The following is a 15,826-nucleotide window of genomic DNA, read 5'->3' as shown; positions in this document are numbered from 1 at the left end:
TTTTTAATTAAACAGTATAATGCATAAGAAGGGCCAGTAAGAACCAAGGACAGCTTATCTTTGTTTATTGAATGCTTTCATTGTTATTTGGCAGAAGGCTTGCAGGTGTGTGTGTGTGTGTGTGTGTGTGTGTGTGTGTGTGTGTGTGTGTGTGTGTGTGTGTGTGTGTGTGTGTGTGTGTGTGAGTACATGTGAGACAGAAAAAGTGAGATGAAGAGAGAAAGGGGCAGCAAGGGTCAGAATATATCCTTTTGATATTTCAGATTGGAAGCACTGTTTGTTTTGATGTTCATGTGCCGACAGCAATCCATCATTCTTCTTACAGCACAATTGTATTTTTTGCACTTTGCATTGATTTAGTCTAAGTAAGCGGTGCAAGTTAAAATCAAGCAAACACATACAGTAGACAAATCAAGCTCCCATATTTTGATTTGTGAAATGACAGCTATGGGTATATCACTAAAATCTTCACTGTCACTCTCTTGCTGTGTGTATTGAGGAGCAGTTAACTACATGTACTTCAGTAGTTCAACTAGAATTTGCAGTAGTTGGGTGGTAGTTTAACTACATTCAAATCTCAATAGTTTTTTCAGTAGTTAACTACTTTGGCTCATGTACTTAAGGTAGTTAAATATAAACTACATATTTATAGTATTCTCATAACGTTTTTTGCAATACAATATGGCACAATGCCACAGCTCATTGGCCACCATTGTCATTTAATGACTATCACCTGCTTTTTGATTAAAATCACCTATGGTTTGCAACCAAGATGTCTGCGATTGAATATTATAAATTTCCCTAGAAATTTAGCATTTTCCTGATTCCACCTCAATAATTGCTCCCTATCCTCTCCTTAAAACACATCCTCTGGCTGCTTAACTGAGGACTGGCCTGCCCTAGTCCCTAAATCAAACACACCTACACTTTACTTAGTGTCAGTTCAGTTGTACCTCCATGTAACAATATGAGGTTCCAGACTCAGATTGTGATAATTTCCCGTGATTCAGTTTGGATGTACTTGAACTACTTTTTGAAAGTGGTTTTAGTTTGACAAGCTAAATTTTTTGGGTAGTTAAGATGTAGTATAACTACTTTTCATTGTGAAGTGTCTGGTAGTTTGGTAAACTACAGTTTTAAAGTAGTTTCCCCATCACTGGTGTTTGTGTGTCTGTGTGTGTGCCCACATGTAATGGATGGATGGATAGTGTCCCATACTGCCTCCATGTGGCCTTTCTAATCTTTTTCTGCCTGTTACAGCAACATGATCTTGTTCACCATTTTTCTACTTAATGTTCTCGATATTTTGCGTCCAAATAATTTCACATTCAAGTCATGCTCCACTCTACTTGGTTAATAATTTTTGTTATTAAATGTTTGTCTTTAAAATATCCTGTGACTATGACTAATACAAGTAAAAGGTCACCTAACAGAGACTGAACTTAATGTGTGTGTGTAAACTTAATGTGCATCAAATTTCAACTCCTATCATCAGATTTGAGATTTTTTGTTTTAATTGTCTGAATGATTCTTTGAGACTGGTGAGTGTGAAATTTACTCAAGACTGCTTAAATTAACAACTTCGATGATACTACAGTTTTCAAACCATTGTGAATCTATAACTGTGCTTTAGTGAGTGGCATGAGCACATTTTAAATTAGCACTATCGTTATTTAAACAGATTATTTGGTAAAGGTAAACTACAAGCTTCAATATTTGCCTAAACATACTGTAGGTTAGCCTTTTCACTTGAAGATTTGCTCTGAATAGATACTACTCAGTAGAATAAGTTACATACATTTGTTTGATTAGATTTTTGTTGAAGGTTATGACAGCATAGTTTTGTTGCTACAACTGCAACGTTACTAAAAGTTGCTGCTAGTAAAGAAGGTAGCTTAACCATTGGAGGGAAACTAATGGGAGCACAGAGACCAGACCAGGTATCAGTAAAGCTAATACTTTTACCTAGCAAGTAAGTAATCCCAACGTTGTTCTTACAATAAACTGTGACTCAGGTTAACTAGCTGTTAGCTAACTAGCTGAGCTACTTAGCATTACCTAGCAAGTCCCCACCAAAACCTAGCTTGTTAAATTAGCTAACACACCTGATTTAAGTAATACAAAACATGTCTATACTTGCTCCAGATATGGCCTGAGAGCAATTCAGACAGTTTGAAAGCTTGAGCACATCATGTTGTGCGTGTGAGAGTAACCAAAGGTGTGACCTTGGTCAGCCCTATCATGTCCATGTTACTCCTTCAAACACTGATGCATTCAAAAGGTAATAAAGGCTCAGAACAGTGTAGTACAGCGGAGGAAAGTCTCTACCATGGTTGTACTCAGGAGACTCTACCAGATCGGACAACAGTTCTATTAAAAGAAGTTTCAATATTCTGACACTAGATGTCAGTCTTCTCATATCAGCAGCAGGTTGGACTCACCTGATTTAGTTTCTTCTTTCTTTTCTCCCCTCTCAGCTGTCTGCTGGTCCCAAGAGAGGCTATTTTCAACTGTTTCACAAAACCAATCTGCAAATACCTTTGTTGGAACAGAGTGACATCTGAAGTGTATTTGCTGTTTTTGGCAGCTTTAAAAACATTTCATTGCCAACTTGGCTGTAAAGGTTAGATGATGTAATTCTGTAATTACATTGAATTGCATCTTAGTTTACATTTTACACACTTTTTCTATTATTCTACTCACCTTAGCCTTTACCTCTCAGGTTGCCCCACACTCAGTACATCTGATGGAGGACTTGGAGCTGGTCAGTATTTGCAGTTGAAGGGTTTGTTAAGCGGGTTGCACATGGAAGCTGGACAAGTGCAAGCAGCACTACCATTGCAATACATATCTTTCTACAGGATTATATGTAATTGTGCAGCTCTACTGTACAACATTAGACATGAATGGTTGTGTTATTGTATTTGTGTTCACTGTGGGTTTAAATGCAGGAGTGAGGCTGTCTTCACCAGCAGAGGCCTGCTGGAAAGCGTTACAGCATGTTGAGACTGAGGAAGGATTAAGGAGAGAGTCTGATGCAACACAAAGAGGGTGTTGTTGATTAAGTGAACGGGCGTGAGTAGAGAGCCACATTTGAGCCTGACCCTCTTCCCTGCAGGTATGGCACATTGATGCGCAGTGGCTCCAATTCATCTAACACTCTGAAACAGCAAAAGGATGGACAGAGTTGTCATCAGATTTATTCAGAAGATTGAGGGCAGTCTTTTCCCTCAAACTTAGCACCAACTGCTTTTATTCATAAAAATATTACTTTTTATCCCAAGACAAAAGGGCTTTGTTCATTTATAATCAGGAAAGGATTTTATCTGAGCTGTGTTTCCACATAAAGACATCAATCACATCATCATTATCAATCCATTTAGGTAAATTTGATATTTCATTATTAAACAGTTGGTGGTTAATATGCATTTAATGGCAGTTAATGTGATTGTGTAGGTCATAATAGATCTAATTAACAACATGACTAACAATGACCCAATATAGGCCTGTGCAGACGAGCTGCTTCTGCTTGACTATTGTCAGGGGGTTCAAGTGTCTGTCTGTGCTGAAATGTTGGGAAGCTCTTCTCCCTTGCGTACCCCACTGACCTAGATTTCAATTGTTTTCTGTCTGAGACAATGGGAGAAATGGTTTCATAACTGAACACAATACCTGGGTGTTATTCAACACGATTGTTGTTAAGGTTCTCATTGTGGTGTGATTTTGTGCCGACCATTGTGTGTTTTCTTTATGTAACCTGCTCATGCTGCCAGCCAGTGATAAGCCTGTGCACCCCATAGTAAATCACTTATAGATGGTTCAACAGATCATTTTGCATTTACATTAATTTATGCAGCCCAGCTTGTCCAATCAGTGCTGTTTAAAACATAAGCACACTTCTCACATGAGCTGTGAAAGATTTTACCCATAGTTCAAGCATCAAATCTTATTCTCCTAAGAAATTTTGTACTTAACAGTTATAACCTGATAGACAATTTATATTTCAGTGGCTAAAAAAATGTAGGACAAACCTGTAGGACAAAAACATCAAGAAACCAATATTTAAGTGTCATCTGAGTCTAAAAACCTAAATCACCTTGGGTATGTGCCACTCGTGTGTCACTTATTTAAAGTCCTCCCACTCACTGGGCATACTTAATGTTTCTGTATAAACCCTAGAAAATATGTTTGCACACTTGTGTGTGTTTGGCGAGGTCAGAATAAATAAACTCCCATATACTTGTCTCACTTACTGCTGGTTCATGTTCATGATTTTTCAGTCTCAAGAACCATCATTGGGTAGATGTCACAACCAAAATGAGTAAATATAAGGGATATTGAGTCGTGAGTTAACTGAAAAATGTTGTCTTCACCACTGAATAGGGTTCTGCCTGGTTTGTAGATACATTTTTTGAAAGTTTCTCTGTAAGAATCATTTATTCTTTAGAGAAATAATGCCTTGCCTTTTTTCTGTTATGAGCTGACATTTGCTTCCCATCATGATTGCTGATAGTCTTTGTTCCACAAAGACTTTTGCATTTATTAACCTGTTAACTGATGAGCTCTTAAGACAGGTGCATTCACTGGAAAGTTCAATTTGTTAAGGAGAAACACATATAGCACAAACATATGGTGTCTGCATAGGTTACCGAAGTATAATGATCAATATCTATGTCATTTCCAATAAAAAGGAGTTATCAACAATTATTAGTTAATTTATGCTTCTTAGGTTAGGCTATTCATAATGGATTTTCAAGTTGATTGTTTCAGATTTAACCATAAATGCTTAAATATTGTGAATGATGCCACCATTGGAAAAGAATAGAAAGGTAAAACATCGCCAGTAGAGATTGAGACAGGCCGGCAGAGGAAAAAAGAGAGGCCGAGTGCTCCATGCTTGGTGGCTAGATGAAGGAAGAGTGAGCAGAAGGCAAATTAATCAAAGGACATCAAAGGCAAATGGATGGAGGGAGGGAAGGAATGAAAGAGTGCCGCCCGTTTGTCCCATGCCGTTCCCGCTCCGCTCCGCCTGAGTCTGCTCTCAGATCTCAGGGCCATTGTGCCGCACGGGTGCATGGAGGGGGCTGAGGCACAATGCACACAACAAAACATACACACACACACACACACACACACACTAACAAATGTCTGAAAGCAAAACTTGAGAGGGAAGAAATGTAACTTTTCTAACTCAGATCTGGCTCCTTATCCTCTTTATTCTGTCTCTAATGCTTGTTTTTGTCACCCATTTTTGCATACGTATGTACTGTTGCTTGTAGTTTTCCCAACATCAAAGCATTTGAATTGACCAGAGTTGGCTGCACAAACTTTGACTGAAACATAAAAACACCGTCACACACTCTCTAACACGTACTGTATGTTGTTGTCAGTGTGAACTCTGCTGTCAGTGCTGGCTTGTGGCAGCAGTGGACGGCTCTCTTTGATAATGTCCTGCTAGATTCGGCCGCCTCTCTTTTTATCGTTCAGCCAGTTAGTTGGCTCAAAGTTGACTCCAATTTGTGCTCCCTCTTTGGGTAACTGGTCGGCACAGACTTTTTTTTGTGACCATCTAGACTGTGACCGTGTCCCTTTCCACTACCAGTGAATGTAAAGAACATTTTGATTATATCAGTTTTATATGAATCATTGCAGACCTTTCACCCACCCAGTGTCTGTAGTTAAACAGTTACATGTAAAAATGAAATTTGTGTTGTAGAAGATAATTATGCAGATCCTCTAATGTCAAGAGTTATGCCGATATCATCTTGACCAAGGGAACTTGTATATTTGATGCATTACAAGTATCTGTAATATATTTCTGTTTAGTTATGATGTTCTTAATTTATTATTTTTTCCTTGTTGATGTCAATAGATCACATCTCATCCTTCACATCTCAAGTGACACCGATAATATCTCAGTTATTTAATAGTTGCCATAATATTCTGTACAGACATTCAAGGTTCCCAGAGGATAAGTCCTTATGATTTTGATGATCCGCTGACTTTTCCTCTAGCGTCACCATGAGGTTGACATTTGTGGTTATTGGACGGATTGTGAAACTTAGTGCAGATATTTGTGTTCCCCTCAGGATGAATTTTAATGACGTTGGTGACCCCGTAACTTTTCATCTGGTGCCTTCGTTATTTGTCCAGTACTTTGGTTTATGACCAGATACCTGTCAGGCTAATGACATTCCCATCAGACTCAGCTGTACTTTAGTGCTAATTAGCAAATGTTTGCATTGTAACATTCTAAACTGATATGGTTAACACGGTAAACATTATACCTTCTAAAAATCCACATCATCATTGTGAGCATGTTAGCATGCTGATGTTAGCTTTTAGATTGAAGCATCACTGTGTTTAACTACAGTCTCACGGAGCCGCTAGCTGAAGACTTGTTCAATACACAGTGATTGTACAGTGAAGCTTCAATGCATGATGGTGGATTGCATGGTAACTTTTTAGTTGGCTTGATGCTTTGAAATGGAACGTTTTGTTTGTTCTCTTCTCCTATTTTTCCATTTCTCCTCATGCATGAAGATTATTTGGTTAAATTGATGAGATCAAAGCTTTTATATAGATCCACCTTTATTAAACAAGGAGGAGATGCAGCTCAAATAATCTTACTATTTGACAAAGTCATCAGACACGTTGACATTTTCAGATGTAAGGATTTATCAGCTCATGTTATAGTGTTGATGAGTAAATAATTTGTCAGTTAGAGACTTGTTCTTGTTATGTGGCATCTCCACTTTTATAAAATAATAATTAATATGATGGAATCTAGACTCATTTTGTTGAAGAAAGTCAAGATGAGTAAAGTCAATTTTACTTTATTTTCGGCCGTGAAAAGAAAATACATCCAAAGAAAGTTGACAATAAATGCAAGAAGCTAAAACAAAAATGTTTGCACTGGTTAAATGAATGATCACTTCTGGACTTTAAAAACACATCATGTTCATGAGCACTCTTTTACTGTATCTTTATGTAACAAAAGCAGAGTTCAGCAGAGAAAGACAAAAGTGATGTGAACTGACAATATTTTAATGGGGGGGATAAAAGACTGTAAGTGATCAATGGAGGCGGCGGCCAAGTGATGCCCGGGGGACGGCTTTGATGTGGGCATCCTCAGAGGGACGCCGGGGACAATGCCCTCTTTGAGGGGCACGGAGAATGGCAGACACTTCCCTCTCCCTCTCTCGCTGTCTCACACTCTGTCACTCAACCTCCCTCCATCTCCTGCTCTCTCGGCTTACACTGTGACCCTTCGATTCAGACGCTTGTTGACGTCTCTCTCTCTCTCGCTCTACATTCCTCTACTCCTGTGTCACATCAGCCCATATCCTTATCTGCATAACTTTCTCCCTCTTCCTCTCACATTAATTAATTCAAACAACACCCCCTTCCCTGCCACCCAGCCAATCACTCCGCCTTCCCCTTTTCCTCCCTCCCTATCTGTATCTCTCTCTCCCTCCCTCTGTCTCCTTTCATAGAACCAAACCTCTTTGTGATGTCCAGCCTTGGCAAGTTGCGCCCGATTTGCTGTCACAGTCTTAATGAATTCATCTGTTTGTGCATTGGCCATGGGAGCATTTCTCCCTCCTCCCTCCCTTTCCCTCTCTCTTCCCTATCCTCTCCCCCCTCCCTCTGACTGGTGTTCCCCTGGGGACTCTATATATACCAGGGACAACTCCAGGCACCTATTGTTCCTCTAAGTAAATTTACAGACAGATGCCCTGCACCACAGTGTGGGAGAGAGCCCAGAGAGTCAGGAGGAGGGAGACAGTTAGCGATTGCAGAGAGCCACCAGACAATAAGGACCTGGAGACAGCAAGGGCACTGCAGGCTAGCCTCATCTCCAGCACCTCTGCATCCTCTTCAGTCATCCCGCGTGTCTACTGCCTGTCTGTTTGTTGTCACGGTGGAGTGGAGGTCTGATGCTCTGACACCATGCTGCTGCTGATATCACTGATGTTTATGGGGCTGGACTGCTTGCTGGGAGCCCCAACAGGTAGAGAAGTCTACAGGATGCCCCAGAGTGCACTCAAAGGTAATTTTTCTAAACTTAGTTGTTTGTTGTTTCTTAATTTTGGCCATTTATGTTCAGAGTCGTGACAACTGTACCTGTCAGTAACTATAGTTGGGAAATCTGATCACAGCGTCTTCACCGTGAGTGTTGTAGACATTCTCAGAGGAGCACCTAACTGAATAAAAATCATTTGGGTAAAAATAGAGCACTTGCGTTTACACTGGACTTTAAATTTTATTGTAGACAATTTTTTATCTTTATATTCACTGCATCATAACAAGAACACTGCAAACCAACACTGGTGATGCTGTGATGCCTCATGAGTGTGAGATTCCTCCAAGAGTAAAGCGGGAAAAACATCTGGTGGTATTACCAGCTTCATTGAGACTAGCAAGCATATTTTTATACAAATATCTGGTGCTAGATACTTCTAGAAACTGTAAAAAATATATGTACAAATAAATTGAATTCTGAGTTGTGTTATCAGCCTACATTATCATTTAGGTATATGTTTGGCTAAATATAAACTTAAGTGTTGCTACTCAGGAGCACGAGGTGCCGATATTTAGTCAGTGATGCAACATATTGTATTATGTTACACCAAACATCATATGACATACTGAAACGCTTCCGGCACTTAAAAACAGTAAAGAACAAGAATGTTATCACCAGCTTATCATGCAGAGTAACTTGTCAAATCCTGCAGTAGAGCACAGTGATGGGAGACCTCTGGCCTTCTCTGGTTCAAGTGCTGAGTACAGCAGAGCCTTATACAAACGGCTGGTGATGACAGTGTGTGTTTGGAGTGTTTAGAACAAGGGACTCGGGGTCCCAGCCGCCCCAGGGCTGCCAGCCCGTGCCCCCAGGGCCTGTCCCTGCCCGCCAGCCTCTGCCCGCTCAGCCCTGGCCTTCTAATTAAGTCTTCAATCAGCATTGTTGTTGTTAGTGGCCTATCCTGTGATGTGGTGCGGCACAGAGGGGGGCTGCAGGGTTGGCGGCCCGATTGAAGTGTGTCTGTAGAAGCCTCACCAGCGCGCTGAGCGTTAGCTAGCTTCGCTAACACGCTGCCAATGAGCTCAAAGAGCAGCATGAGAAAAAGGGGACAACTCACACACATACAAGAAAGCCACACCAGTTCATACTAATGCTCACATGCAGACATAGTGTTCCCACAGCAAATAACAGTCTTCTATGTAATGACCTAGATGTCCTTCCTATTGACCTGTTGCCAAATTCTCCTTTCAAAACACTGGTAATATAGTCAGAATTCAGCAAATCTCAGAACATTTATTCATAAAAAATGTATTACCTTGAATAGTGGTGTCAGTCCTGTATGCACTAGAGCCTGACTGACTCTGGATTTGTGAGGTTATTACCAGTATTCATATTTATTTCATAAAAATCATTCTTGATAAGAATCCCTCAAATTTGGTTATTAAGGAATTGTGACCAATTGTGTGTACTGACTGGGACAGTTGACAAACTACGTAATGACGACATTATCTAAAGCTTATCTTTGTCAGTTCTGCGCTATAGTTTCTCGTTACGAATCACCCGACATATACACTGATACCAAAATCTGCATATCAGCCTGGCCACTATATCAACCTGGCTCTTGTGATGTGCACTCTATGTCTTCCTGTCTCTCTCTGCAAATCTCTTCTTCTTTCCTAGTTTGTCTGACATCTTTGTTAATTTTCTGTTCTTACATCTCTTCTTCTTCCTCATCTCTCTTGCAGCTCTGTCTGATCGTGGTACTGTGGTTCTGGAAGCGGCCATGACGAGTGCCCTGTCCGCTCTTGAGCGCGCATCATCTGAGAGGAGTCGGGCCGAGGCGGGCTGCAGGGGCTGTGTTCCCTGTCTGTTTCAGGACTGTGGACAGCAGTCTGGGTCCTGCTGTAAGTACAATATTCCTCTTGGCTTTCACATCCTGTACTCGAGCACCCTGAGCCACATTTGTGCAACATTACCAGTGAAAGCTTTCTTAGAGTGTCCAGTAACTCCTAGATCTCCCCTTGTTGCCCATCAGCTTCTCCTGCCAATGCCTTATCAGAGCCCAGCTGTGATGTCATCACCAAAGCCCAGAAGCTTCAAGATGAAGCTGAGCGGAGTTGGGCTTTGAGCCAGGCCTGTGCTTACTATCAGCATCGCTGTCCACCTGGTGACTTGGACAAGGAGAGCTGCATCAGGATCATGGGTGAGAGTTGCAGTGCTCGCGTCCTCCAGTGCAGCCTGCTTAACACAATGCAGAACCTGGAACCTGCCACACAGACGCACGTACAGGGTGAGTACAGTCAAGTAAGCCAGTGAAGAGGCACAAGTCTAATATTCAATGTTTGTCTGCAAAAAAGTGGAATTTGCTGCATTTCTTGACCATCATTGTCTATCTGTCCCAGCAGCAGTGTGCGGTCAGAGGTCGTCCACGGTGCAGAACATCACGCAGCCTCGCTCCAGGATTGTGGGTGGCTCCCCTGCTCCTCCAGGCAGCTGGCCCTGGCTGGTCAACCTGCAGCTAGATGGTGGCCTAATGTGCGGAGGGGTCCTGGTGGACAGCTCCTGGGTGGTCACTGCTGCGCATTGCTTTGCTGGGTAAGTGTGTGTGTATGTGTGTGGCACTGTTTTCTGCAATTGGACTAAAATAATCAGTATATATATATATAGAAATCTGTTTACATCATCAGAAATAATCACTGTGCCTCTTCTACTCTCCCCGTTTGTCTTATTGTTCTGTCCTCCGTAGCAGCCGCAGTGAGAGCTACTGGACGGCTGTGGTGGGGGAGTTTGACATCACCAAGACTGACCCTGATGAACAGGTTCTCAAAGTCAACCGCATCATCCCTCATCCTAAGGTAACATTACATTCATTACTCAAAGTAGAGGAGTATAGCATTACCTCTTTCACTGCACTTCCCCATTCATCCAATCACACAGCCAGAACATTCTGTAAATCATCGAGCCATTTAGTCAATCAATGAATCAAACTCTCCTCTATTTCTGCAGTTCAACCCAAAGACCTTTAACAACGATATAGCCCTGGTGGAGCTGACATCCCCTGTGGTCCTGTCTGATCGTGTCACCCCTGTGTGTCTTCCCTCTGGCATGGAGCCCCCTACTGGCAGCCCATGCCTGGTGGCGGGCTGGGGCTCCCTCTATGAGGGTGAGTGGAAGATGCTGTAAATGACACACATTCTCACTGTAGAGCTATTTATGGCTTTGGTTTTTTTCTATGCATCTGTGAGGCTTTTTATTTGTTTATTTCCTTCTTAAGATACACATGCTGTTGATTAAGACTGTACACTTGCAAATTGATCAAAGTTATTGTGTACTAGCTTTATGAATATACTATTTCTTTAATATCTTATTCTTGATTTGGTTTTTAGCTCTGTCCTGTTCTGTGCTACTTCAATGAATGGACCCTGCAACCTCCTGGAGATCAATAATGTTGTGTGTTCTGTGTGTATTTTCTCTACAGATGGCCCATCTGCTGACGTGGTGATGGAAGCCAAAGTGCCCCTGCTGCCTCAGAGCACTTGTAAGAGTGCCCTCGGCAAAGAACTGGTCACCAACACTATGCTGTGTGCTGGCTATCTCTCTGGAGGTATAGACTCCTGTCAGGTGAGCAAAACAATTGAAGAGTTTAACTGAAGACTTTATAAATTGCTGCAATTGTATTTGATTGTTAGCAGCAACTGAAGCATTGTCTGTAATCAGTTTTTTAATTTTTTGTCTCCTGTAGGGAGATTCTGGAGGCCCCCTTATCTACCAGGACAGAATTTCAGGCCGGTTCCAGCTCTATGGTATTACCTCCTGGGGAGATGGCTGTGGGGAGAAGGGAAAGCCTGGAGTCTACACTCGGGTGTCTGCTTTTTCCGACTGGATTCAGGATGAGATACAGAGTGAGTTTATGGCAACAATAAAGCACCAGAGGAGCTAATGCGCAAAATGTTTATCACTGATTTACAACTAATACATATTGAAATGTTAAATTACTGTATATTTCAAATCATTCATACCATTTCTGTTTGTCCTTTTTAGAGTCATTTGGGAGCCGGGAGCCAACATGTCCGGAGCTTCTAAAGACAACAGAAATGACTGAGGAGGAACAGAGGTCTGAGTTCAGCTCTCTTTGTCGCTTTTACACTCTAACCTGTCCTCCCGGTCAGACTGCCAGCTCTTGCAGCCGAATGGCCGAGGACAAATGCCTCACCCGCTTCAAGAAATGTCGTAAGTACAATTTTTTCAAATGCTCAGCTTGATTATACAGAGCAAAAGTTGCTTTAAATATCATGTCATTATGTTCTGCAGAGGTTTCTCATATATTTTTTTTCTCATGCTCTGCCATCTAGAGTTGCGTTCGTTCCTGCAGACCCTGTTGGACTTGCTCCAGAGGGCTGAGGACTACATCAGGGACAAAGTTGACTTGACCTTCTTCACCCAGACTCTCCCTCAGCTGGTTGAGCACATCTACAGCACAGCTTTCACTCACACCAGAGAGAGGAGGGACCTGGGCCTGAGTCGTGGTCTCACGCAGATTGAAGGTACACAGCTGATAGATAATGTTATTCTATCTTCTGTCTAAGCTTCAAATGTATAGGTAGCTTATAGAGACAAACATCGCAAACATTGATTCAGAACATTGATTGTTTCGCAGTCCAACAATCTTTTCCATATGTACGAGTATATTAACAAATAGTGTTGTTGGACACTGCTGTAACAGGTGTTTTATTACTTGCAGAACAGCTAGGTGGAGCTGTGGCGCCAGAGGAGCAGGGTCCCTCTCCAGTTCCTCCAGCCTTATTCAGAGAGGTGGGCCCCTTGGTGGATGACTGGGAGAAATACCTGAGAGGCATAGCTGAGGACATGGATAAACAACACATTGACTCATCCACAGACGTCTCCTCTACATCAACACAACAGGAGGAAAACATTTTTATGCAGGTATATTATTTGTTTATTACAAGTGTCCAAATGAAGTTGGTGGTGCAAGAAATTAAATCTTGCCATGTCATGTGATGTCGAGATAGTCACTACACAGTCTGATGTGTGAAAATAAGATAAAAATGTAAAAATCAATAATGGCTTTTTGATTACGTTTCAATATTAGCCTTTCAATATAAAAGAAAGCCGACTTCTCTCTAGACTCACCATTTTACACAAGCATTCAAAAGGGAAGAATTTTTTAACACTGGTACACTGTTTTTGATTAAGGGGCATTACTCTTGCTTTTTTGCAACTGGAATAATTCTTTTTCCGTTTTTCTCTGAATTACTGAATGCAACATTTTCTTCTGGGAAATATAGTATGCAGATATAATGTTGTGCTGGGCATTTATCTGAAGCTAATCATAGAATCTGCTGTATTTTTTCATGTCGTTTCCAGGCAGGGGAGTCCTCGCTTCATCAGCTAGAGGGAGAATATAAATCTGCCATCTTGGCTCTGCGCTCTAAACTGGACTCAAAAGCTGCTCCTCCCATCCTGCACTTGGACACAACCTACCTCCAGGAGGAGTCTCCCAACACTTCACCTATTCCCACTTCTTCCAGTGGAACACAAATCCACACCAGTCCCTCTGCCTCCTCCCAGAAATCCCCGGAGCCATGGTCACTTCTAACAGCCCTGATGAATGAAATTCAGACATTAAGAACACAAGATGAAACTGTGACAGAAGCTGAGTCACAAAGTGAAATGTCATCCAGTAGAATTGCTTCTCCTGATGTGACGTGGGACGCCACATCGGATGATCTTACTTTTGTTGAGAATGGAGAATTAACATCCAGTCCAGTGCAGTCAACAACAGTTGTCCAGCCAATCACTGTGGGTGACGGCACGGAGACGACCGCTCAGCCCAGACAAACTGCACATGCTGTCAAGCCTCTAAGTCTCCACAGAAAATACAGGAGCCTTCTTCACAAGAGGCAGATACCTGGGGCCAGTGGGAAAAGTATGTGGCACACACAGATCTGACAAAACTTTCATTAAATAGTTTGTGATGTTTTGGTATTGTGTAAATGTTATTTCTCATATATTTTTTTTTGTTCGTTCCTATAGTTTGTACTGGGGTGAGAGAGTCCTCACAGCAAGTCAGCCAAGTCAGAGACTCTTACCGCTGGGTGTTAAGCATCCCAAGCAAGAACCTGCACATGAACTTCCAAGAGGTAAATAATCCTTCAAGATGGAGAGGTTTAGAGAAGTGAATGTGCATTGGTGGGAAAAAAAATGAATTTTATAACTTATGCATTATTTCTTTCTCTCTTTTGTTCAGGTGTTAGTTGATCTGAGCTCAAAGAATGATCGAGGACTTTACCAGGCACGGGTTAGAGCTGTAGTGGGAGGACGACCTTTGACCTTCTACAGTCTTGTGGGCCTGGAGAATGAATCATTCTACCGCAGTGTGCCAAGGATCATCGCTTTGGCACTGGAGGCACTCAAGACTTAAATTAATTGTAACACCGAGTGCAATCAGATGAAAGACAGAAGACTCAAACGAGAGATGATGGCACAAAGACTCTCACAGTTGTTGCGGGACTTAAAGTCACAACAGAGAGACGCACACAAAAAAACGCACACTCAAACAAAAATGTTTTTCTTCTGTGGTTTCCCGTGAAAAGCGTTCTGTTTTTTGTAGCAGTTTTTCCCCATCAGAGAGCAGGATTTGGGCTCTAAATAAAAACACAACCATGAATGTATCAATCCAACTATGAACCACCCATCACGCCACAGGTTTTTTTTTTCTATGTGGTTGGAGACACAGCCTTGTCTAACTTATGAATCTGTACAAATGATAAGTTATTCATATTGTCATAAAGTCTTTTGCAAAGGTTGAGCCTCTTGTGAAGAACACAGACTGTATATATTATTCATGTTATCTTTATTCATATCATATTTATTTGTATAGAGAAAATCCTTTGTATTTTTGTAAAAGAAAATCTATATATGAATAAAACTGTTATTAATGCTATTACATTTTGTGTTGAATGTTGTGGGAAACCTTAGGTTTTTAAGTCCAAATTGAATATTAGATAGGAGATATTCTGATTAGCTGTCAGTAATGCTGCTAATCCTGCAGTATTTTGCTGCTGGTCTACAGCAGAGGAGGGGCCAGCCATTCTGTTGAGTTTCTCCAGACATGTTTCAATGCTGATTGGTTCGTCTCTTGACCACAGATTGACCTCAGTCCTCCGACTCTTTTAAAGTAAGCTTTCCCATCAACACAGCAGCTGCTGTGCTGTGGTGACCAGTGCCTCTCACCTCCTCCTGTCTTCTCTCCTTATTCCAGGGGAATTTTAAGTGAATTGGGGGGAATTTTAAGTGTAATCTGAGCTAGGATGACCTTAGAGTCTCTAACTGTCTGTCATGAGTCACAGAATCTCATTTGCAGACAGCAAAGGAAGTTTCACTTTCAACTCGTACACAAGTCTCATCTTTGTTTTGTTCGTCTAAATGTAGTCAACAAGTCTTTGCTGCTGTTTAAGTGAGGTGGTGATTTGACCAAAGTAAGTTCAAAACTACAATCTCCTCTCAATTTGCTCAGCTCAAATCCTGAAAGAGGGATATACAGGGATGTGGGTGTGACAGCTGAGTAAACACACACACACATACTTCTGTTGCAACACATCAACTACATTCCTACCTCAGGTTGTGTGTGTGTGTGTGTAGAGTTGTGAGGAAGGTGTGCCAAACCATGGTGGGAACAAGTACTCACACACACACACACACACACAAATGACAAGCCACAAATGTGTCAGCAATATAACCCAATCTCCACATAGCCTGGTCAGTCATCACAGACGGTGG

General features: G+C 41.6%; 1 protein-coding gene across 1 annotated transcript; it reads left to right on the top strand.

Annotated features, from left to right (window-relative positions):
- The first annotated feature begins 2,538 nt into the window (after positions 1-2,538).
- Positions 2,539-14,943, top strand: prss56 (serine protease 56). The gene is made up of 16 exons (XM_067605681.1): positions 2,539-2,623; positions 2,723-2,764; positions 2,952-8,053; positions 9,772-9,930; positions 10,062-10,316; positions 10,432-10,621; positions 10,773-10,881; positions 11,033-11,189; positions 11,505-11,647; positions 11,769-11,928; positions 12,068-12,256; positions 12,379-12,570; positions 12,768-12,970; positions 13,412-13,973; positions 14,081-14,187; positions 14,295-14,943. The coding sequence occupies exons 3-16, from the start codon at positions 7,954-7,956 to the stop codon at positions 14,466-14,468; spliced, it is 2,700 nt and encodes an 899-aa protein (XP_067461782.1). The 5' UTR covers positions 2,539-2,623; positions 2,723-2,764; positions 2,952-7,953; the 3' UTR covers positions 14,469-14,943.
- The last annotated feature ends 883 nt before the right edge of the window (positions 14,944-15,826 follow it).

Source organism: Thunnus thynnus, chromosome 12 (genome assembly GCF_963924715.1).
Source record: "Thunnus thynnus chromosome 12, fThuThy2.1, whole genome shotgun sequence".
Classification (NCBI taxonomy): domain Eukaryota; kingdom Metazoa; phylum Chordata; class Actinopteri; order Scombriformes; family Scombridae; genus Thunnus; species Thunnus thynnus.
Note: the sequence above shows the minus strand (reverse complement) of the source record. Positions and strands in the feature narration are given on the sequence as shown.